The 25,549-nt window shown below is 44.2% G+C and overlaps 1 protein-coding gene across 7 annotated transcripts in view; it reads right to left on the minus strand.

Moving 5' to 3' along the window:
• tsen2 (TSEN2 tRNA splicing endonuclease subunit) overlaps nt 1-23,427 on the minus strand; it is a 42,328-nt gene extending 18,901 nt beyond the window's left edge. The window contains exons 1-5 of one of the 7 annotated variants that reach the window (XM_070895370.1): nt 23,281-23,427; nt 23,126-23,165; nt 6,104-6,339; nt 4,989-5,070; nt 2,684-2,723 (exon numbers count right to left, since the gene is read on the minus strand). In XM_070895370.1, coding sequence (XP_070751471.1) covers nt 2,684-2,723; nt 4,989-5,070; nt 6,104-6,292 — 311 coding nt within the window. In that variant the 5' untranslated portion in view covers nt 6,293-6,339; nt 23,126-23,165; nt 23,281-23,427. The other 6 variants (XM_070895364.1, XM_070895367.1, XM_070895368.1 and 3 more) reach the window with 6 other exon arrangements.
• Nucleotides 23,428-25,549: the final 2,122 nt, after the last annotated feature.

A 25,549-nucleotide genomic window follows, 5' to 3' on the forward strand; every position in this document is an offset into this window, starting at 1 on the left:
AAACAGAAGATTTGTTAGCGAGCACACATTGCATAACACTTCCAGGGAAGACAGTTATCAATAGCCTACATCCTCAAAATACCAACCACTGAAAACAAATTTTAAAAAAAAGTGTTTCCATTTTTTGTGTAGAATGTTTATAAAGAGTGGCTGGTACAGCACATTAAAGCAAAATTGCATTGTGTTGTGTTGTAGGAAGCAAGTTGGTACATGCAGTCTCCTGCAAGGTGCTTTCCTGATCTGAACTACACAATTGTAGAGAGATGCTGAGTGGAGATGAGGCCAAGCAGAAAGAGGTTACAAAGTAGGGACACATACATCCCATCCCTCTCGCACGACTCTCTGCAGCTCCCTGCATAGTAATATTTGCGAAGGCCCAAGACTATTTCATTTCGCACTTTGAGGCCCCGATTTCACAGACATTAAGGTTCCAATTTTAACTCCAGGTAGCTTCTCTGCTCAGACCAGAGTTAAAATACAGTCAGGTCTCAATTATGTAATTGGGGCGCAACATGCATATGTAAAGAAGGACCCTGTTGACTCCATGCGTGTGTCTTTGCAGCCTGCTCAGGAAAGGTTAAAATGGCAGCTGTTGCAATCATAGCGGCTTTCGGACAGATAAAAGCAGGCCGGTTTTAAGTGTCCACCCACCAGGTTTCTGCTGAGCGAGTAGGGTTAAAATTTCCCTCTAAATATTTAATTTAGCAGGAATAAGTTAATTACTTGGACCTCATTACATGGGATATCTCACACAAAATAAAACTGCATTTATATATCCTTTTTTAAATTAAAAATCCCCAAAGCACTTCACAGTGTAAAAATGGATACAAAGCACAAGTGATGAAGTTAACAAAGGCATGATCAAATAGGCAGACTTTCAACAAGATGCAAAATACTGCCGATGCTGGAAATCTGAAGTAAAATCAGAATATACAGGAAATACTCTGCAGTGGAGAGATAAATGTAGGGGTTAACATTTCAGGTGGATAATAAAAAAGGTCAGAATTTCTATAAGTAAATTTTGAAAATGTTTTTAAAGGTGTGACAAGAGGAAATAAAGATAGAGAAGTTTAGGAAGGGAGATTCAATCGTAACTTTCAAAAGGGAATTGGATAAATACTTGAAGGGGAGAAAATTGCAGGGTTATGGGGAAAGAGCCGAGGGAGTGGAACTAATTGGCTAGCTCTTTCAAAGAGCTGGCACAGGCAGGATGGGCCGAAAGGCCTCCTTCTGTTCTGTAAGATTCTATGAAGCAGGGCTGAAACATCTGAAAGCTCTGCTGCCATGGTAGAACGGATGGAAAGGAATGCACAGAAGACCAGTTGGAGGAACAAAATGGTTGGGATGGGGTACAAGTGTGCAGGAGGTTAAAGGTAGGGTGGAGTAAAGCGATGGAGGGATTTATAAAGGAGGACAGGGATGTTGAAAATGATGTGTCGGGGGTTTAGGGAACCAGCACAGTTCATCAAGGATTGGAGTGACTGGTGAGTGGACGATACTACAGACAGGATATGGACAGCAAAATTATGGACAAGTTGGCGTTTATAAAGGGTGCAGTTTGAGAGGCCAATGAGGAAAGCATTAGAGAGATCAAGCGTGGAGGTGAAAAAATGTGGTTTAGGATTGTGGCTGTGGTGAGAGTGACGTAGGGGTAGAGATGGTTGATGTTGCAGAGTGGAAATTAATTATCAAGAGCGTGTCATTTAAAACCTCAGTTCCGGTTGAGCAGGCTGTCTAAGACAACCTGAGTGAGTAGTCAGGAACGTAGATGGAGTCAGTAGCAAGGGTATGGAGTTCTTTTTGCAGGGCTGAATAAAATGCCTTAGGCTTCCCAATGTTCAACCAGAGGAACTCAGCTGACTCACCCATGACATTACGTCAGACAGACATTCTGACGGTAGGGCTGTAAGAGAAGTGGTGATGCAATAGAGCTGAGTGTTGTCAGCATACATTCAGAAACTGACCCCATATCTACAGATGATGTTGCCAAGAGGCAATACATAAATGAGTAAAAAGAGGGGGCCAAGGATAGTGTATAGCAAATGCGACGATGTGGAGCTGGAAGAAGCTATTGGTAGCTGCATGGGGACAGTGGAAGTGGAAACATGGAAGGACAGTGCTATGGAGATGGACCACAGAGGAAAAGTGAGGGAGGGAACTAGATGTAAACACACACAAGATACAGTCTGTGATCACAATGAGCATGAAAGAAAAGTTGATTAATAAATTCAGGTGAGAATGGAAAAAAAACTGAAAAATAAAATTAAAAAATATGTAAAACACATTGAAATTTCACAGACCAAAAGGTGACCGTCCCAAAATGTGTTTAATTGTTTATTCCTTAGCCGTGCTAATCTAATGAGATTAAACAATTTCCTTCTTAAATAGAATACTTTCTCTCCAACCATCACTTTGACAAAAATGACTTTTACCCTCCTACAGAACCCACAATGCGAGTGGTCTAATAAAAAACAGACAAAAAGACACGTCATCCATTCACAGTAGTAACACTTGTTCAGGGTCTTATTGCAGACATGAATTTCAACACACCAACATGATTTTTCAAAACAACAAAAATATTTTTCGTAAAAAGCAAACTAGCAGCTGAGAAAGATTTTAGGTGAAAAATGAATACAGGTACTGGATTATATGGCAAAATTGTTAATGACAGGCCCAAACTTACTTTGTTGCTGAAATTATAGGCATGTGCATACGATTGGCATCTACAAACAACCAAAAGGATCAAATTATTGCATTACATCCTAGGTGAAAATCAGATACTGGTCTTATTATATGAAAGTACTTGATTAAAATTCCAACTGTCTTCCTAAAACATACCCCCATTGGTAAGTTAATTTGTCTTCCTCTTTATCAGGCCGTGTACCAATTCCAACTGGGATTATTGCTGCTGTTACAAATTCACATGTCCACAGGAGATATTGTCTCAGATTCAGCATTAACAGCCACTGTCGTAAACAGACTTCATGTCTCTAAGCACTGGAGAGCACGTTTACAGCCCAATATCTAGTTAAGTGATAGCCTGATCAGGGGATTGCAACAATAGACCCCTTCTGATATTAACTGGATACTATGATTTTGCACGTGCTGCCAGGTGCATTCTTCGATCATTTTGGAAAGCTGATTGAAAAACACTTGAGTGGGACAAGGCTGACTGTGAAGGAACAAACTGGTTTATTTTACAGCAAACATATGAATGGACAGAATATGGTTATCAAAGCACAGTCCATCTATTTCCGTAAAATATAATAAAAAGTACAACATTGCCCTGGTAATGTGCTAAAATCACAATTTACAGTCTCTCAACTAATTAGCATTTCCTCTTAAAGGCCTCAGCCTGGAGTCTCTCAATCACTCTCTTTCTCATTGGTTTCCTCAGTCAGCCCTAAACTTACTTCTCCAGCGACGGAGCGAGACATAGTCTGACCTCTGACCCTCCCCCTGCGTGCTCTATATGTTGAGGACTGGCTTGCTAGATCTGCCAATCAAAGTTACCTTAAAAGTGAACCCCTCCCTCTTGGCATGGCCGCTCATGGCAACGACACTGGCTGATTAGCTGTGTTTATCAAATGAAAATCATTATTGAAGTCAGCGTGAAAACTACAATCTACTGTACTCAATATCTTCTCATTGTCTCAAAACAAACGTGTTAGGCAAAAGTAAGCTGTTTCAATGGCTCTCTCATTTTCCTTCGAGATAGCACATTAGCATTCCAAACTATCTACTGTTCAGCGTTTACAAGCTGTTAAGTCAGGACATACATGTTGGGACTCTGGGAATTGTAAATGGAAATTGAACCCGATTTTATATCATAATATAAATTAATCTTTAAAATCCCTTCTAGGCCAAATAGGTAAAAATCCCAATATGTTACACTTGTGTGAAACTCACTTCGAGGCCCGTGACATTTGACTTGATTTACTAAATATACCACTGAGTTACTTTATTGCATTATTTTTAAACAAAGTTTGGATGAAGGGGCTGAACTGAGTGGGCTTTTCCTGTTCATACATTTTTGTACTCTAATTTAAAACAAAACTTTTCTTTTACTTTTCTTGTACATCTTAAAATATCAATAGTGCAAACATATAAATATAAAGGTACGCTATTTTCTGAACTTCTGAAAACTATTTTTCTCTTGGCTGGGTACCAAGCATTCAAATGCCAAAGTTAATGAACTACCAGAACTTGGATCCTTTTTATCCTCACACAGTATCACTTATTTACTTGCATATTATCACTTGTTCTACCCACCCCACTCTAAACAGATCTATCTGCCTCAGGATACGTTACTGCTTCTGCTAACTAACTGACCTAGTCAGTTAAATGCTCGGTTTGCAGTTAGCGGGTCATGTCCCTCAGTAAAAGGAAATGTTGGCTTATGATATTCCACTGAAAGGCACTACATGTCAAAAGAAATAAACAGGTGTGCCTATATAATGCAACTTTGGCAAACGGGCAGGGAACGTCACCCATCAATCATTCAACTAGTCTTGAACTCTGGAAGGCTTTTTATGTGAGCCAATCACATCTTGGAAACAATTATATTTCAGCTGATTTTTTTTTTTACATTGATTCTTTAGGTTGCCCATGCATTTGAACACCAACATACAATAATACAATGTTGGGTTGCAGGTTCCTGAACACCCCAACTTATTGATTGGAGTTAGGGGGACATCAGCAAAAGTGCTTTGAGTCTGGCTTGCACACCCTCGATCAATTAGCTGAAAGAAATTGCTTGCTCTCCTATCCCACACAATTGATGTGGTCTTGGGAGAAGATGGAGGGAACAAACAAAAACAAGACTACCTACACAGCTCTCTCTTACTGGCAGATTGAATCCAATTTGATATCAGGTTATTCAGTGAGTTACTATTTACTGCGAGTGTTCTGTAACACCACATCTTAAGCAAAATCATCTATTATAGATGAAATAAATCAGGTCAAAGAAGCATTTAAAGAAGATTTACCTTTCCATTTGGCAACTAAAGTAGGATCTGAAATATTGTAATCTGGTCTGCTTCTTGACAGCACCCCTTTTCCGAAATAACCCTTTAAACACAAGTAAATACAACAATTACCAAACATTTGAGTTCAAAATTTGAACTAAGAGACCATCTTATCATAGAATCATGAGATAGCACAGCACAGAAGGAGGCCGGTTGGCTCATCAGGTCTGCGCCAGTTCTTTCGAAGAGCAATCCAATAGTCCCACCCCCCCGCTCTTTCCCTATAATCCCTGAAATTTGTTCACCTTCAAGTATTTATCCAATTCCCTTTTGAAGGCTGCTATTGAATCTGTATCCACCGCCCTATCAAGCAGTGCATTCCAAATCCTAACCACTCATTGTGTAAAAAACATGTTACCTCATGTCTCCTCTGGTTCTTTTACCAATCACCTTAAATCTGTGCTCTCGTTATCGACCCTTCAGCCATTGGAAACAGTTTCTTTTATTTACTCTATCTAAACCCTTCATGATTTTAAATGCCTTCATAAATTATCATCTGAGCCTTCTCTGCTCTAAGAATCCCAACTTCTTCAGTCTATCCACATAACTTTAATCCCTCATCCCTGGAACCATCTTAGTAAATCTCTTCAAAGCCTTCACATCCTTCCTAAAGTGTGATGCCCAGAATTGGACACAAAACTCCAGCTGGGGGTGAACTAGAGTTTATATAGGTTTACCATAACTTCATGGCTTTCGTACTCTATGCCTCAATTTATAAAGCCCAGGATTCCATGTGCTTTATTAACTGCTCTGTTAACCTGTACTGCCACCTTCAAAGATTAATGCATAAGCAGCCCAAGGTCTCTCTATTCTTGCACACCCTTTAAAATTGTACCATTTAGTATGTATGGTCTCTCCTCATTCTTCCTATCAAAATGTATCACCTCACACTTTTCTGTGTTGAATTTCATCTGCCATGTGTCGGCCCATTCCACCAGCCTGTCTATGTTCTCTTGAAGTCCTCACTGTTTACTACACTTTCAAGTTTCATGTCATCTGCAAATTTTGAAATTGTGCTCTGTATCCAAGTCCAAATCATTAAAGTATATTAAAAAACAGCAGTGATTCTGAAATACCTTTCCATACAGTGCATTTATATTTTCTGTCTTCCTTACAATAACATTGTTATTCATCATTTCAGCATAATAATGTTCTTGCTCCTTTGAACTGGTTTCTTCTTGGGTTAATGACACAGGAAAAGGAGCTTCATAAGACTCATACACTCTTCTCTTTCTTTTTGGGGCATGAAAGATTGCTTCTGCCATAGCACCAAGGATTCCTTCAGAAGTAACTTCAGGCAACAGGATGGAATCTTAAAAATAAAAAAACAAGTATTGGGGAATTAACCTTAACAGCCTTCAAAGGGAGTTTGTATGAGTAAACAATTACTGAACAGATCAGCCAGTTCCTGGATACTAGTTAACATTTCAAGTAAAATATTTGCCAAATGCAAGGTGTAGAATCTACAGCTGATAATTTGCTGTGAATCATATGGGGCTTTTAAAGCCCTTTATATGTCGAGCAATATCTCATGGCCGGATGCAAGCACGGCTTTCAATAAGTAGTAAAGTACAGCTGCTTATTTTAACAAAACCCACTATTAAATAGATTTGTGACAGCAATGGCTGGGCTGCAGTATGCCCACACTTCAGACAGACATCACCAACAGCAGCAGCCAATGGAAAGAGGTTGCTATTCTGCAGTCTGAGCCCACACTGAGGATCAGTAACAGCCAGGAACGCTCCACTGTTGCGACAGGGTTACAGAATGTCAGAGAGGAGGGGGGAGGGGGATCCTCAATGTGCAGACAGATGCCAGAGTATCAAAGGTGACCAGGTTTGGCTGCCGCCTATGCAGACAATCCCTTCCTCCACTTTTGTCCTGACTAATCCTCCCAAGCCTCCAAATACCCCTCTCCTTCTGCCCTGCAAATCCTTCCCTTCTGTTGCTACTCCATCCATAACCCCTACAGTTGCCCATCTCCTCACCCAACTACTTCTCACTGAATCTACTCGCCTCTGCCCCATGCATCTTTTCTACCTCCACCCATTATCCCTCCTCCTTTCCACTGCACCTCCTCTTCCTCATGCTGTACACACCCATTCTTTTCTACTTACTGCTGCTTCTCCTCCTCCTCTCCATCCACCCCCTCCTCTCCATCCACCCCCTCCTCTCCATCCACCCTCTCCTCTCCATCCACCCCCTACCAAACACACTGCTCCTCTCAATTCACTTGTCTGCACGCAATAAATAGCAGTCAATATTCTCAAGGTCCCAACAACTGTTGCAACAGTGGGAAAGTGTCCACTGCTGCCCCCAAACCCAACAACACATTTTCACACACAGGCACTATCAGTGATTGCACTGTATCTAGAGCAGTCGCCCACCTATAGGCAGACACTGGAAACAATGTATCCAGAGCGGCCGCCCACCTACTGACACTGGAAGCACTGGATTTAGAGCAGCCGCCACCTACAAGCACAAACACTGGAAGCACTATATCCATTGCGGCTGCCCACCCACTGACACTGGACGCACTGTATCCAGAGTGGCCGCCCACCCACTGACACTGGAATCACTGTATCCAGAGCAGTCGCCCACCTATAGGCAGTCACTGGAAACAATGTATCCAGAGCGGCCGCCCACCTACTGACACTGGAAGCACTGGATTTAGAGGGGCCGCCCACCCTCAGACACTGGAAGCACTGTACCCAGAGCGGCCGCCCACCCTCAGACACTGGAAGCACTGTACCCAGAGCGGCCGCCCACCCACAGGTATCGCAAAGACGATGCTACTCACTGCCGTCCCACGCATGCGCAGACTATCCGCCACCAGTGCAACTCCGAAACATCGCCGGCCGAGCACGGTGTTGCTTTATTTTAGTTCCCACTGGGTTTGCACATTTACACCATTCTGTCGGTTAAATTGGCCCCATTATACTTTTGACGGGAGCTTCATACATCTAATTTTTTTTTGAACATGCATTACATTTGTTCTCACACATGAGTAAGGGCAGCACCCGCAGTATTTTGCCTTTCTGTAAGGACAGTGCTTGGAGTGAACCAAACCCATCACCAGGATGGGACTGTGAGGGGCAAAGCTCAGTGTTCATGCTGGGGGCAACCCAGTGAAATGGCTAAACTTTATAACACCTTTCAAATGTATATAGAAAATATGGCCGTGCAATATAAATGAATTTGAAGCATACAGATACTAAATAATTACACAATAAAACATACACAAAACCTGATGAATAACTTCAAATAGTTGACACAACCCCAGAAAAGCTGTTAACTCAAAATATAAAGTGACAACACATTTTAATCACATTTAATCACATTTTCCCTGTTGCTCCAAAATCTCTGATTAAGCATTTGTTACCCAGGCACTCTCATCATCAAAAATATAGTGATGTAAGTCTATTTACTGCACCATTCAGAGCCTTTGGCCCAAAATTTATGGGAAGGCAGGGTGGATCCGGGAGAATGCTATAACGCGGGGAAACCTGGAAATCCCAGGGACATGGAATTCCTGCTGAATTTAACAGCAAGATCTCATTATCATTTTTTTCTAGCATAGAACCATAGAAATTTAGGGCACAGAATGAGGCCATTCGGCCCTTCGTGTCTGTGCCAGCCAAAAACTAGCTTTCCAGCCTAATACCACTTTCCAACTCTTGGTCCTTAGCTCTGTGGGTTACAGCACTTCAAGATTTGCTGTGTATTTCCAGCATTTCCTGCTTCTTAGTTCAGAGAAATCTGCACATTCTACTGTTTAAATGTACAGTTTATAGGAATGGCAAGCAATGTGGGAGGGCATAACACCCCTTTCCATATACGTTAGAAGTTTTCTGTTACTAAATAAAACTAGAATTCATATGCCAAGCAGATTATGAGTAATCTCAAATCAAATAAAGCTCTCTTCAATTATAAGCAAGGGCATCAAATTTATTTCAAACGTAGACTTACTGTTTATCATGTTTTGCATAATACAAAAGTGCTTACATTACATAACTTACATTAAAGTAGAAAATGCTTCTGAACTATTCCCGTGTTCTTGGCAGCTTGTTTTAATTAAGACCTACTCGCACCCGAGAAACCGGCGGACAAAACCTTTGAAGAGCTCAGCAAACTGATCGGTGAGCACCTCAAACCAGCGAGCAGTATACACATGGCCCGACACCGATTCTATATACACCGACGTCGGGAAGGACAGAGCATACCAGACTTCGTTGCGGACCTTCGGCGCTTGGCCAGCCTCTGTAAGTTCACAGACGCCTGCAGGGGGGAGATGTTAAGGGATTTCTTTATTGAGGGCATTGGTCATGCCAGGATTTTCAGAAAGCTAATTGAGACCAAGGACTTGACCTTGGAAGCGGCGGCATTGATGGCTCAGACCTTCTTGGCGGGGGAGGAGGAAACCAAGATAATATATGCACGCAACTCTGCTTCCAACGTGGCGCTGGATCAGGGAGTTAACATTGTAAACATGACTCAGAACCCCGCAGGCAGGCAAGGGCAATTCGACACCACTCAGGCAGCAACAGATTCTAGAGTGGGTCCTCAACAGAGACAATGGCAGGTTGAACGGACATTTATACCATCACGGTGGACAATGCGCCCTGGGATGGGGCCATTGACACCCACTAACAGAGTGCTCAAGAGTAATCAAAGAGACAATCAGAGAGGAATGCCTGGTAGCAGCCCTTTTGTTCACAACAATCTCAGCTCATGTTGGAGGTGCAGGGGCAGACATACTGCAAAAACCTGTAGGTTTCAACAATTTATCTGTTGAAATTGTAACTTCAGTGGACATTTAGCCAGGATGTGCAGGAAGCCCACAGCGAAGTTAATTTACGAGGCAGATGAACCACAAGAGGGGTCTGTAAGGCAGGTTGATGCTTGGGACAAAGCAATGGACGCTGAAGTTCAGCGGGTTCATGTGGCAAACATCCACAGTTCATATACCAAAACGCTACCTATGATGATGAAAGTCCTATTAAACGGCATCCCGGTACGCATGGAGCTGGACACAGGGGCCAGCCAGTCACTTATGAGTGTCCAACAATTTGAGAAACTATGGCCACTCAGAGCTAGCAGACCCAAACTAGAATGCATTGACACGCAATTACGGACGTACACCAAAGAGATCATCCCAGTGCTAGGCAGTGCAATGTTGGTGGTCACACATAATGAATCAGAGAACCGGCTGCCACTCTGGATTGTCCCGGGAAATAGTCCCGCGCTTTTGGGGAGGAGCTGGCTAGCCGAGATGAACTGGAAATGGCGGGATGTGCACACCATTTCATCTGTGGAGCGAAGTTCATGCTCACAGGTCCTACAGAAATTTGAGTCACTATTTCAACCTGGTGTCGGGACTTTCAAAGGTACCAAAGTAGTGATACGCATCACCCCGGATGCCAGACCAGTGCACCACAAAGCCAGAGCTGTGCCGTATGTGATGCGGGAGAAAATTGAGAGTGAGTTGGACAGGTTGCTAAGAGAGGGCATAATTTCGCCCGGTGAATTCAGCGACTGGGCAAGCCCTATCGTTCCTGTCCTAAAAACGGATGGCTCGGTCAGGATCTGTGGCGACTACAAAACCACTATCAACCAAGTCCAATACTCGCTTCCGAGAGCGGAGAATCTTTTTGCCACGCTGGCAGGCGGCAAGCTGTTCATGAAGTTGGATCTCACTTCAGCCTACATGACCCAGGAACTGGCTGAAGAATCCAAGCTACTGACCACCATCACCACGCACAAGGGGCTGTTTGTCTACAACAGGTGTCCGTTTGGCATTCGATCAGCGGCTGCTATCTTTCAAAGGAACATGGAAAGCCTGCTCAAATCCATCCCTGGAACAATCATATTTCAGGACGACATCCTTATCACGGGTCGAGACACCGAGTAACACCTCCACAACCTGGAGGAGGTGCTACACTGACTGGACCGGGTAGGCCTGCGACTAAAGAAGTCCAAGTGTGTGTTTTTGGTCCCAGAGGTCGAGTTTTTGGGCAGGAGGGTTGCCGCAGACGGGATCCGGCCTACCGAATCCAAAACGGAGGCAATTCGTCGTGCGCCCAGGCCCGGCAACACATCGGAGTTGCGTTCATTTCTGGGATGCTTGAACTATTTCTGGAACTTTCTGCCGAACTTGAGCACATTGTTGGAGCCTCTACAAGTGCTCCTGCATAAGGATTGCGATTGGTTTTGCGGGGACTGTCAGGAACGGGCGCGGAACCTGCTTTGTTCTAATAAGCTGTTGACCCTGTACAACCCGTGTCAGAAATTGGTTTTGATATGTGATGCATCATCCTATGGGGTTGGATGCGTGTTGCAGCAGAGTAATGATGAGAGCCAGCTCCAACCTGTGGCTTATGCCTCCAGGTTGTTTTCCCAAGCAGAACGGGGATATGGGATCATTGAAAAGGAAAAGGAAGTGTCTACGGGGTGAAAAAAATGCACCAGTACCTTTTTGGCAGAAGGTTCGAGTTAAAAACAAACCACAAACCGTTAACATCCCTGTTGTCAGACAGCAAAGCTGTCAATGCCAATGCGTCAGCTCGCATACAGCGATGGGCTCTCACGCTGGCTGCGTATGACTACACCATACGGCACCGGCCAGGCACTGAAAATTGCGCTGATGTGCTCAGCAGGCTTCCACTGGCCACCACTGAGGGGGCAGCGGAGCAAAGTGCTGAGATGGTCATGGCCGTTGATGCCTTTGACAGAGCAGGTTCCCCCATCACAGCCCGGCAGATCAAAATCTGGACCAACAGAGATCCCCTCCTATCCTTGATCAAGAAATGTGTCCTGACTGGGGACTGGGCGCCCGCACATGGAGTATGCCCCGAGGAGGTCAGACCGTTTCACAGACGGATGGATGAGCTCTCCATCTAAGGTGTTGCATACATAACATCACTCCCCACCAAAGTCAATAGTACACTTATTTACAGGGTGAGACGATCTGGGGCTTTCCGCTCCCTAGTCGATCGTCTCGGTACAAACACAAGTGCAGGTGAGTTGGTTGGGCCTTTGCTGGGCTACTGCGCTGCTGGCCTTGCTGCGCTGCTGGGGATGATGAGTTCAGCTTCGTGGTCAACCGTGATGTCGGTTGCCACTTGTATGTGTGTCGGAGTGTCGAAGTTGGTGGTGTCCTCCTCAGGTTACTCGTGGCTGTCTGTGAATCGCAGTTTGGCTTGGTCTAAATGCTTTCTGCAAGTTAATCCATTTTCAAGTTTGACCTCAAATACCCTACTCCCTTCTTTGGCTACGACAGTGCCAGCAAGCCATTTGGGACCATGTCCATAGTTGAGTACAAATACAGGGTCATTGACTTCAATATCACGTCATGGTACATGCTTTGTTGATGCCGCCTGCCCTCAACATGATCATGGAGATCAGGGTGGACTAGAGAGAGCCTTGTTTTGAGTGCCCTTTTCATGAGCAGTTCGACAGGGGGAATCCCGGGACAGGCGGGTCTGCAGGGAGCCTTCCGGCAAGCGTTACAAGCTTGCTTGATGGTTTGGACTGCCCATTCTGCCTTGCCGTTAGATGCGGGCTTGAATGGGGCGGATGTGACATGCTTGATTCCATTGCAGGTCATGAATTCCTTGAATTCAGCGCTGGTGAAGGATGGCCCATTGTCGCTGACAAGGACATCAAGCAGGCCGTGCATTGAAAACCTGGCTTGTAGGCTTTCGATGGTGGCAGTGGACGTGCTTACAGATATTATTACATACTCAATCCATTTTAAATAAGCATCCACAACAACCAAAAACATTTTGTCTAGAAATGGGCTCGCAAAGTCAACGTGGATCCTAGACCATGGTTTGGAGGGCCATGACCACAAACTTAGCGATGCCTCCCTGGGTGCATTGCTGAGTTGAGAGCAAGTGTTACATTGGCGCACACAAGACTCTAAATCTGAGTCGATGCCGGGCCACCGCACATGGGATCTAGCTATAGTTTTCATCATTACTATGCCTGGGTGGTTACTGTGTATGTCTCATATGAACATTTCCCTGCCTTTCTGTAATGTCTGTAAGCTTGTAATGCTTGTAGCGCCACACTGTGGATGTGGATGTATTGTGTACTGCAACTGTATAGTTAATCATTAAACAGAACAGGCACTTTCCGGAGCCTTCCGACAGAGCAGCCTGCCATGTTAAGAAGCTGTGTGTGCTGTGCTCTGTGAAGATATCACAGTTGGCGGCGAGATGGGAGTTTTTCAGATGATTTAAAGCTTAAATGTTGTTGGTGAAAGATTCAGCCAGCCGACAGAAGACTTTGGAAGTTTCTGTCTTTGAAAAAAGCTACAAAAATCCGAGGTAAAAAAAAAACAGCACACGGTGTGAACAGCTAGAGTTTAAAATGGCAAGTGTAATCGGATGTTTGGGTGAATATAGATATGAACGAGAACGTTTTAAAGTGTATGTGGATCGGCTAGAAATGTATTTCACTGCAAATAACATAATCGAAGTTCCAGACAATGCAGTCCAGAACCAGGCTGTGTTGGAACGTAAGAAAGCGATTTTCTTATCAGGGGCAGGTCCGGCATTATACGAAACCCTTGTAAATCTGCTTGTGCCTGACGAGCCAAAGGACACAATGCTTAAAGAGATTTTAACGAAGCTGGAGCAGCACTATAACCCCAAACCGTTAGAAATTGCTGAAAGCTATCGTTTTGGGATTCGGAATCAAAAGATTGATGAAAGTATCGGTGATTACATCATAGCATCAAAAAAAGCTATCGATGCACTGTAATTTTGGAAACTTTCAAAATCGAGCAGTACGGGATCATTTTGTTTGTGGGGTGAAAAATGATGCGATCAGAAGGAAGTTATTGACGATGGATGACTTGACTTTTGAGATTGCTTGTCAGACAGCGAGGTTGATGAGCATAGCCGAACAATATTTCCGAGAATTAAATAATGATTACGGTCGTCAGTCAACCAAGGTAAATCGCCTGCAGGTTCAAAGTAAAAGACGGGCATGGCCAAAAGTCTCAGAAACTGGAAATTCTATCAGAGCGTCGAAGTCGTGCTACAGGTGCTGGGCCAACACATTGCTCAAAGTTGTCCATACGTGAAGGCAGAGTGTTTCTTCTGCAGGAAGACTGGGCATCTTGTGAAGGCATGCCGACTGAAGGGTAAAGCAGTTTTTAAAGCTATGAGTCCAGCATTCAAAGCTATGAGTAGTAATCCAAAGAAACTACATAGCTTGGAAGAACAGCAATAGGACGAGGAGATGTTAGAGTTACACGTCATCAGGAGCACAAGGTTAACAGACAGAGATTCGGAAAGCATCAAAATCCACATAGATGTTGCGGGATTCAAGATACCAATGGAAATTGACACAAGTGCCTCCATGAGTGTAGTACCGGAGTCACTATATCGCGACAAATTGCGTGATTTCCAACTGGAGAAATCCAAGATAGAGCTGCGAGGCTACTCGGGAGAGAAAATTCCTGTAGTAGACCGTATCACCGTACCGGTGAAGTATAAAGATCAATTTCAGAACTTGCCTCTAATAGTAGTGAAAGGAGACAAGTCTGCCTTACTAGGAAGAAATTGGTTGAGCTCACTAAAGCTGGATTGGAGTAAGATTTTCTCTGTGGAAGCGAGATTTTCATCAATGGATGAGGTTATCAAGCAGTATCCGAAGGTGTTCTATGAAACGGGCAGTCCGACCCAAGGCTTCAAGGCGAGTGTCAGGGCACAGAAGGATGCTAGATCAGTTTACTACAAGCCATGTTCTGTACCATATGCATTCAAGGAGAAAGTTGAGCAAGAACTCAAAAGACTAGAGACTGAGAACATTATTTGTAAGATAGATCGATGTAATTGGGCTACACCCATTGTTGTTGTACCTAAGTCTGATGGTAAAGTAAGATTGTGTGGTGATTATAAGGTAACCGTAAACCAGGTTCTAGAAGGTAATGTTCCAAATACATTGCTGAATATAGAAGATTTGTTCACAACAATGACAGGTGGTCAGATCTTCTCAAAACTGGATCTTACGAATGTTTACTTACAGCTTGAACTAGATGAGGAGTCCAAGTCATGTTTGACTATAAATACTCATCTAGGCCTATATCAATTTAATAGGCTATATCAATTTAATAGGCTACCGTTTGTCTTCTGCCCCTGCCATATTCCAAGGGGTGATGAACCAGATTTTGCAAGGTATTGAAGGGGTAGTATGTTATTTGGATGACATACTAATTTCAGCACCAAATAGGCAAATTCATAATAACATATTGAATGAAGTCCTCAAACGGCTAGAGAAGCACAGAGTACAAGTGTCTGCTCGTGAGTTATTAAAAAACTCAGTGGAGTACTTAGGGTACAGAGTAGACAAAGATGGTTTACATCCAACCATGGAAAAATTGGATGCAATTAGAAATGCACCCACTCCCAGGAATGTCACTGAACTTCGTTCATTCTTGGGTCTTTTGAACTATTATGGGAAGTTCCTACCAAATTTGGCTACAGTATTACATCCACTGAATGAACTTTTGAAAAAGCAGGTCCATTGGCAGTGATCAAAAGAATGCAATGCAGCATTCAAGGAGTGTAAAAACAAATTGGTAGAGAGCACCATGTTAGTTCACTATGACATATCTAAGGAAATTAAGCTAGCATGTGATGCCTCTCCGTATGGAGTTGGGGCAGTAATCTCTCATGTATTAACTAGTGGGGAGGAGAGACCAATTGCTTTTGCTTCACACACTCTCAGTGCTAGTGAGAAAAATTATGTGCAAATTGAAAGGGAAGCTTTGGCATTAATTTTTGGGGTCAAGAAGTTTCACAAATACTTGTATGGTCATAAGTTTACCATTGTTATGGACCATAAGCCCCGAACAGCAATCCTCCATCCAAAGTCCCCAGTTCCAACATTAGCTGCAGCCCGAATGCAGAGATGGGCTTTGATTTTGTCAGCATATGATATGATATTGAATACAGATGATCAGCTGATCACAGTAATGCTGATGCAATGTCTAGATTGCCTTCCCCATCACAAGTTACACCCAATAGGGAAGAAGTGTTTTATTTTTCATACATTGATGAACTGCCAGTCACGGCTGAAGAGACATAATTAAGACAAAAAGAGAACCATGATAAAGGGAGAGTAAAAGAGAGAAGAGTGAAATTAAACCAGAAAGTGAGAGTGAAGAACCATCACCATAAATGGTTAAAGTGGTTACCAGGAAGAGTGGTGAAGATATGTGGTCCTCGCACATATTTGGTAAAGATGTTTGATAATGGACAGGTTAGGTTTGTCCATATTGATCATATTTTACCTACAGACATGGAAGGAGTTGAAGATGGGAATGATTCAATTATTTCTGACTTTTCAGATAGTTTTGATATACCAGTGGCAAATCCTAAATCCAATGTACTGGCAACAAATCCAGGAGAGAATCAGAATGAAAGCCTGAGTCCGAGTCAGGGAAACAAAGAGCCTGAAGTTAGAGTGAGTTCAAATGAAAATCAAGGAAATTCCATGGAGGAAAATGTTCCTCAGGATGAGCCTCGAATGAGTTTAGATTCAACACCATGTTTGGAAGGTTCTATTCGAGAGCGAAGGTATCCTCTTCGAAACAGAAAACAAGTGGTAAGGTTAAATTTGTAAATATGTATAAACGTGTAGGTTATGTATGATGGTTGTTATGATGTCTTTTTCATTAAGGAGGGAGAAGTGTAATATCTGTAAGCTTGTGATGCTTGTAGCTCCACACTATGGATGTGGACGTATTGTGTACTGCAACTGTATAGTTAATCATTAAACAGAACAGGCACTTTCCGCAGCCTGCCATGTTAGGAAGCTGTGTGTACTGTGCTCTGTGAAGATATCACACTTTCTTAGGCAAAACCACGCGATTACCCCACAAAAGACAGTCCGCCTGTGTCGACATTTCGTCATTGCACCGCTGGAACGGCTTGATCTCTTCATGCATCTCCACTGGGATGCTGGACCAGCTCCCATGGAGGACACAGTTTTTTTACAAGGGACAGTAAAGGATCCTGGCTGGTCCAGGTCCTGATCTGGCGGGCCATAACGAGTGACTTTTCGTTTTCAAATGCATCCATCACCAAGAGCAAGTCTGCAGGTTGTGCCATTTCCCGGTGATGGGCAATGGTAGCCGACTGAGAGCATCAGCACAGTTCTCTGTACCTGGCCTGTGGCGAATTACATAGTTATATGCAGACAGTGTGAGTGCCCATCTTTGGATGCGAGCAGAGGCATTGATATTAATACCTTTGCTCTCTGAGAATAGCGATATGAGCAGCTTATGGTCAGTTTCTAACTCAAACTTAAGCTCAAACAGATACTGGTGCATTTTTTTCACCCCGCAAACGCATGCCAGAGCTTTTTCAATCATGCTGTAGGCCCTTTCGGCCTTGGACAAACTCCTGGACACATAAGCGACCAGTTGCAATGTTCCCGATTTGTTTGTTTGTTGTAACACACACCCGACCCCATACGAAGATGCATCACAAGCTAGCACTAAACGTTTACATTGGTCATACAGAACAAGCAGTTTGTTGGAACATAACAGATTTCTGGCTTTCTCAAAAGCAGTCTCTTGTGATTTCTCCCATACCCAGTCATCTCCCTTGCGTAGAGGTTCCAGCAAGGTGCTTAACCGGGTAGGAAATTACCAAAATAATTGAGGAGTCCCAGGAACGAACGCAGCTCAGTCATGTTCTGTGGTCTCGGCGCGTTCTTGATGGCTTCCATCTTGGCGTCGGTGGGTCTGATGCCGTCTGCCGTGATACTTCTCCCTAAGAACTCGACCTCTGGCACCAGGAAAACACACTTCGAGCGTTTCAACCTGAGTCCCACACGATCTAGCCGACTTAGAACCTCTTCCAGGTTCTGCAAGTGTTTGATGGTGTCCCAACCTGTGATCAATATGTCGTCCTGCGGAACCGACTTTAGCAGACTCTCCATGTTCCTTTGAAAAATAGCCGCACCAATCAAATCCCAAACGGGCATCTATTGTAGATGAACAGACCTCTGTGTGTGTTGATGCAGGTGAGGCCTTTCGAGGGTTCCGCCAGCTCGTGCATCATGTAGGCCGAGGTCAGGTCCAACTTGGTGAACATCTTTCCTCCTGCCAGCATCACAAATAGGTCGTCTGCCTTGAGTAGCAGATACTGGTCCTGCAGCGAAAAACGGTTAATCGTTACTTTATTGTCCCTACAAATTCTGACCGTGCCATCGCCCTTGAGAACCGGAACAATCGGACTGGCCCACTTGTTGAACTCAACCGGCGTGATGATGCCCCTCATTGCAGCCTGCCCAGCTCGATCTCCACTTTCTCTTGCATCATGTATGGCACCGCACGTGCCTTGTGGTGGATGGGTCGTGTACCAGGAACCAAGTGGATCTGCACCTTCGCCCCAGAGAAATTTCCGTTGCCTGGCTCAAACAACGACAGGAATTGCTCAAAACCTGGGCACATGAGGCGTCATTGACAGACAAAAGCGCTCGGATGTCGTCGCAGTTCCAGCGGATTTTTCCCAGCCATCTCCTGGTACAATCCATTGTGGTAGTTCGTGCACCGCTCCATGATAGAAGACTTTTACTGCTGCACTGCCAATTACAGAGATCACCTCTTTAGTGTAAGTTCTCAGCTCGGTATGAATAGGGCTCAGTTTGGGCCTTTGTGCCTTGTTGCACCACAGCCTCTCGAAGGCCTTTTTGCTCATGATAGACTAACTCGCACCATGTCCAATTCCATGGATACTGGAATTCCGTTCAGTTCAACATTTAACATGATCGGTGGACATTTCGTGGTGAAGGTGTGTACCCCGTACACTTCTGCCTCCTCGGTTCGAGTCTCTGGTTCAGTTTGATCCGCCATGGATCGGTCTTCCTCTGCAACGTGGTGGTTTGCAAGATTTGCACATTCGCTGGAGGTGTCCTTTTGTTCCACAGCCTTTGCATGCATAGTGTTTGAAGCGGCATTGATGGGCTCGATGATCACCTCCACAGCGCTAACAAGGTGTTAATTGCCTCGCATTCACACTTGATGGCGGACTCTGAGTCATCTGAGGTCATGCAGCTGCAGGCGTGTACATTCTGCCATATGCATTCCTGCCTGAAAACGACGTTACTTTGTGTACAGTACTTGCCGATGCATCTTTATGCTGCGAAATTTGTTTTGTGTTATCGCTGGTGGACAGAAATGCCTGGGCTATCGTTATGGCTTTGCTCAGGTTCGGTGTTTCAACAGTCAATAGTTTGCGAAGGATAACCTCATGGCCAATGCCAAGCACAAAAAAGTCTCTTAGCATTTGCTCCAGGAATCCACCGAATTCGCAATGACCTGCAAGGCGCCTTAGTTCGGCGACGTAGCTCGCCACTTCCTGGCCTTCAGACCGTTGACATGTATAAAATTGATACCTTGCCATCAGAACGCTCTCCTTCGGATTTAGTTGCTCCCGGACCAATGTACACAGTTCTTCATACGATTTGGTTGTTGGTTTCACCGGAGCAAGAAGATTCTTCATGAGGCCATAGGTTGTTGCCCCACAGACGGTGAGGAGGATCGCCCTTCGTTTGAGAGCATTCTCATTCCCTTCCAGCTCGTTGACCATGAAGTATTGGTGGAGTCGCTCCACAAAGGCTTCCCAATCGTCACCTTCTGCGAATTTCTCCAGGATATCAACAGTTCTCTGCATTTTCGCGTGATGGTTCATTATCTATTACTCATCACCAGTTGTTATGTCTCAAATAAAGCAATGTGACGGAGTACTGTAGACTTGAGTAAATGTGACCTTTGTCTCTTTATTCTGACTCGATTGCTGGCACAGCATGGGAAGTCTGCTTATATGCAGTGCTCCCAAGAGATGCTGTGATCCCTTGGGACTCCAACAGATACGCCCTCTGGTGGTGGTAGAATGCCGGTTTCAAGATGTTGCATACATAACACCCTAGTATTTCTGGAAGCTTATTTGTGTCTTCCTTAGTGAAGACAGAACCAAAGTATTTGTTCAATTGGTCTGCCATTTCTTTGTTTACCATTATAAATTCACCCGATTCTGACTGCAAGGGATCTACATTAGTCTTCACTAATCGTTTTCTCTTCGCATATCAATAGAAGCTTTTGTAGTCAGTTTTTATGTTCCCTGCAAGCTTACACTCATACTCTATTTTCCCCCTCCTAATTAAACCCTTTATTCTCCTCTGCTGTTTTCTAAATTTCTCCCAGTCCTCAGGTTTGCTGCTTTTTCTGACCAATTTATATGCCTTTTCCTTGGATTAACACTATCCCTAATTTTCCTTGTTAGCCACAATCGAGCCACCTTTCCTGTTTTATTTTTACGCCGGACAGGGATGTAGAATTGTTGAAGTTTATCCATGTGATCTTTAAATGTCTGCCATTGCCTATTCACCGTCAACCCTTTAAGTATCATTCGCCAGTCTATCCTAACCAATTCATACCATCGAAGTTACCTTTCTTTAAGTTCAGGACCCTAGAATTAACTGTCCAAAACCACCCCAACCTCTGTCGCGGACGATGCCTGCGTCTGTGCACATACATAGGCTGAACTCTAGGACATAGTCAACGTTTTTACTGAGGCATACGAAAGCATGGGCCTTACGCTAAACATCCGTAAGACAAAAGTCATCCACCAGCCTGTCCTCACCGCACAGCACTGTCCCCCAGTCATCAAGATTCAAGGCGCGGCCCTTGACAACGTGGACCATTTTCCATACCTTGGGAGCCTCTTATCAACAAGAGCAGACATTGATGCGCAGATTCAACACCGCCTCCAGTGCGCCAGTGCAGCCTTCGGCAGCCTTCGGAAAAGAGTGTTCGAAGACCAGGCCCTCAAATCTACCATCAAGCTCATGGTCTACAAGGCTGTACTAATACCCGCCCTCCTATATGGATCAGAGGCATGGACGATATACAGAAGACACCTCAAGTCGCTGGAGATGTCTCCGCAAGAACCTGCAAATCCCCTGGGAGGACAGGCACACTAGCATCAGTGTCCTCGTCCAGGCTAACATTCCCAGCATTGAAGCACTGACCACACTCGATCAGCTTCGCTGGGCAGGCCACATAGTTCACATGCCAGACACGAGACCCCTAAGCAAATGCTCTATGCAGTGCTCCTTCACGGCAAATGATCCAAAGGTGGGTAGCGGAAATGTTACAAGGTTACCCTCAAAGCCTCCCTGATAAAGTGCGACATCACCACTGACACTTGGGAGTCCTTGGCCGAAGACCACCCTGGGTGGAGATAGTGTATCCGGGAGGGCGTTGAGCTCTTTGAATCTCAACGCTGAGAGCGTGAAGAGGTCAAGCGCAGACAGCGGAAGGAGCGCACGGTAAACCAGTCCCACCCACCCCTTCCCTCGGCAAATGTCTGTCCCACCTCTGACAGAGTCTGTGGCTCTCGTATTGGATTGTTCAGCCACCAGAGAACTCACTTCAGGAGTGGAAGCAAGTCTTCCTCGATTCCGAGGGACTGCCTATGATGATGATGGATAACTACTTGAAGGGGAGAAAATTGCAGGGTTATGGGGAAAGAGCCGAGGGAGTGGAACTAATTGGCTAGCTCTTTCAAAGAGCTGGCACAGGCAGGATGGGCTGAAAGGCCTCCTTCTGTTCTGTAAGATTCTATGAAGCAGGGCTGAAACATCTGAAAGCTCTGCTGCCATGGTAGAACGGATGGAAAGGAATGCACAGAAGACCAGTTGGAGGAACAAAATGGTTGGGATGGGGTACAAGTGTGCAGGAGATCAAAGGTAGGGTGGAGTAAAGCGATGGAGGGATTTATAAAGGAGGACAGGGGTGTTGAAAATGATGTGTTGGGGGTTTAGGGAACCAGCACAGTTCATCAAGGATTGGAGTGACTGGTGAGTGGACGATACTACAGACAGGATATGGACAGCAAAATTATGGACAAGTTGGCGTTTATGAAGGGTGCAGTTTGAGAGGCCAATGAGGAAAGCATTAGAGAAATCAAGCGTGGAGGTGAAAAAATGTGGTTTAAGATTGTGGCTGTGGTGAGAGTGACGTAGGGGTAGAGATGGTTGATGTTGCAGAGTGGAAATTAATTATCAAGAGCGTGTCGTTTAAAACTCAGTTCCGGTTGAGCAGGCTGTCTAAGACAACCTGAGTGAGTAGTCAGGGACGTAGATGGAGCCAGTAGCAAGGGTATGGAGTTCTTTTTGCAGGGCTGAATAAAATGCCTTAGGCTTCCCAATGTTCAACCAGAGGAACTCAGCTGACTCACCCATGACATTGCGTCAGACAGACATTCTGACGGTAGGGCTGTAAGAGAAGTGGTGATGCAATAGAGCTGAGTGTTGTCAGCATACATTCAGAAACTGACCCCATACCTACAGATGATGTTGCCAAGAGGCAATACATAAATGAGTAAAAAGAGGGGGCCAAGGATGGTGTATAGCAAATGCGACGATGTGGAGCTGGAAGAAGCTATTGGTAGCTGCATGGGGACAGTGGAAGTGGAAACATGGAAGGACAGTGCTATGGAGATGGACCACAGAGGAAAAGTGAGGGAGGGAACTAGATGTAAACACACACAAGATACAGTCTGTGATCACAATGAGCATGAAAGAAAAGTAGAGTAAACATTAAGAACAGGTAATAAATTCAGGTGAGAATGGAAAAAAACTGAAAAATAAAATTAAAAAAAATGTAAAACACATTGAAATTTCACAGACCAAAAGGTGACCGTCCCAAAATGTGTTTAATTGTTTATTCCTTAGCCGTGCTAATCTAATGAGATTAAACAATTTCCTTCTTAAATAGAATATTTTCTCTCCAACCATCACTTTGACAAAAATTACTTTTACCCTCCAAGAGAACCCACAATGCGAGTGGTCTAATAAAAAACAGACAAAAAGACACGTCATCCATTCACAGTAGTAACACTTGTTCAGGGTCTTATTGCAGACATGAATTTCAACACACCAACATGATTTTTCAAAACAACAAAAATATTTTTCGTAAAAAGCAAACTAGCAGCTGAGAAAGATTTTAGGTGAAAAATGAATACAGGTACTGGATTATATGGCAAAATTGTTAATGACAGGCCCAAACTTACTTTGTTGATGAAATTATAGGCACGTGCATACGATTGGCATCTACAAACAACCAAAAGGATCAAGTTATTGCATTTCATCTTATGTGAAAATCAGATACTGGTCTTATTATACGAAAGTACTTGATTAAAATTCCAACTGCCTTCCTAAAACATACCCCCATTGATAAGTTAATTTGTCTTCCTCTTTATCAGGCTGTGTACCAATTCCAACCGGGATTATTGCTGCTGCTATAAATTCACGTGTCCACAGGAGATAGTCTCTCAGATTCAGCATTACCAGCCACTGTCGTAAACAGACTTCATGTCTCTAAGCACTGGAGAGCACGTTTACAGCCCAATATCTAGTTAAGTGATAGCCTGATCAGGGGATTGCAACAATAGACCCCTTCTGATATTAACTGGATACTATGATTTTGCACGTGCTGCCAGGTGCATTCTTCGATCATTTTGGAAAGCGATTGAAAAGCACTCGAGTGGGACAAGGCTGACTGTGAAGAAACAAACTGGTTTATTTTTCATGAAACATATGAATGGACAGAATATGGTTATCAAAGCACAGTCCATCTATTTCCCATCATTCCTCATACCGTAAAATATAATAAAAAGTACAACATTGCCCTGGCAATGTGCTAAAATCACAATTTACGAGTCTCTCAACTAATTAGCATTTCCTCTCACAGGCCTCAGCCTGGAGTCTCTCAATTACTCTCTTTCAAGACTTCTCTTTCTCATTGGTTGCCTCAGTCAGCTTTAGACTTAATTCTCCAGAGAAGGAGCGAGACATAGTCTGACCTCTGACCTCCCCCCCCCCCCCAACCCCTCCCTGAGCTCTAAATGTTGAGGATTGGCTTGCTAGATCTGCCAATCAAAGTTACCTTAAAAGTGAACCCCTCCCTCTTGGCATGGCCGCTCATGGCAGCGACACTGGCTGATTAGCTGTGTCTATCAAATGAAAATCATTATTGAAGTCAGCATGAAAACTACAATCCACTGTACTCAATATCTTCTCATTGTCTCAAAACAAACGTGTTAGGCAAAAGTAAACTGTTTCAATGGCTCTCTCATTTTCCTTCGAGATAGCACATTAGCATTCCAAACTATCTACTGTTCAGTGTTTACAAGTTGTTAAGTCAGGACATACATGTTGGGACTCTGGGAATTGTAAATGGAAATTGAATCTGATTTTATATCATAATATAAATATATCTTTAAAATCCCTTCTAGACCAAATAGGTAAAAATCCCAATATGTTACACCTGCGTTGTCATGTATGTACATTCTGTTTGTAGCCACCAAATGGCGTAATTGTTCGAGGCCACTGAGCAGTACGCACAGGTAGAAAAGGCCAGCCATTTTGAGAGTCAGACACTTTGGGCCTAAATAAAGCAGAGCCAAGGTTGTACCTTGCTTAGTTAAACAGTACTCAGTTTGAACTTTTATTGCATACATAGCATTTGGCGACGAGAATGCAAGAACCTTTATTTGCAAAATGAGCACGATTGGATTTTTAGAGCGATTTGTGAAGGGAGAAGATTGGGCAGACCTTGTGAGCCGTTTGAACCAGTACTTCATGCCCAACAAAATGGAGGGGGTCGACGATGCAGATCGGCGCTGGGCCGTGTTCCTCACTGTGTGCGGTTCAAAGATCTACGGTCTGATAACGAATCTACTCATGCCTAGTGATCCAACAGAGAAAACGTACGAGGATTTGTGTACATTGGTACGGAAATACCTCAAGCCACACAACGGCATCATCATCTCGAGATACAGGTTTTATACACACGTTCGATCGGAGGGCCAGAGCGCGGCGGAATTCGTTGCCGACCTGAGACATCTAGCGGGACCGTGCAAGTTCGGGACGGTGTTAGCAGACATGCTGCGGGACTTCTTTGTTATCGGTATCAACCATGAGGTGATCCTGCACAAACTTCTGGTGGAGGAGGAGTTGGATTTAAAAAGGGCCATCCAAATCGTTCAATCATGTATGATGACGGACAGGAATCTAACGCAAATAGCGGTGAAGAACCGAACCTCGGCAAATACTGTAAATGCGATTTTGATTTGGCGTTCGGCAGAGCGGCACATGGCAAGGGCCTATCCGGCTGCGTTAGCGAAACCTTTTGCTGCCCAAAGTCCGCCAGTGGGAATGTATCCGACTTCTCCATGTTGGCATTTTGGGGGAAATCATCGGCACCAGCAATATAGTTGTAAAGGCTGTCTGAGAGTGGGGCATCTCCAGCGCAAGTGTCCGCAGATGAGCAAGCGAGCTGCGACACTCCATGTGGAGGATGAGAGTCGACTGGCGCGGATCCGGATACGCAATCCGAGATGCCAGAGGAGGAAATATATGGACTGTACTTCTTCATAACCAAGAGTAAACTAATTTTGATTAATGTGAAGTTGAACAGGATACCGGTATCGATG

The sequence above is a fragment of the Pristiophorus japonicus genome, chromosome 12, assembly GCF_044704955.1.
Source record: "Pristiophorus japonicus isolate sPriJap1 chromosome 12, sPriJap1.hap1, whole genome shotgun sequence".
Classification (NCBI taxonomy): Eukaryota; Metazoa; Chordata; class Chondrichthyes; family Pristiophoridae; genus Pristiophorus; species Pristiophorus japonicus.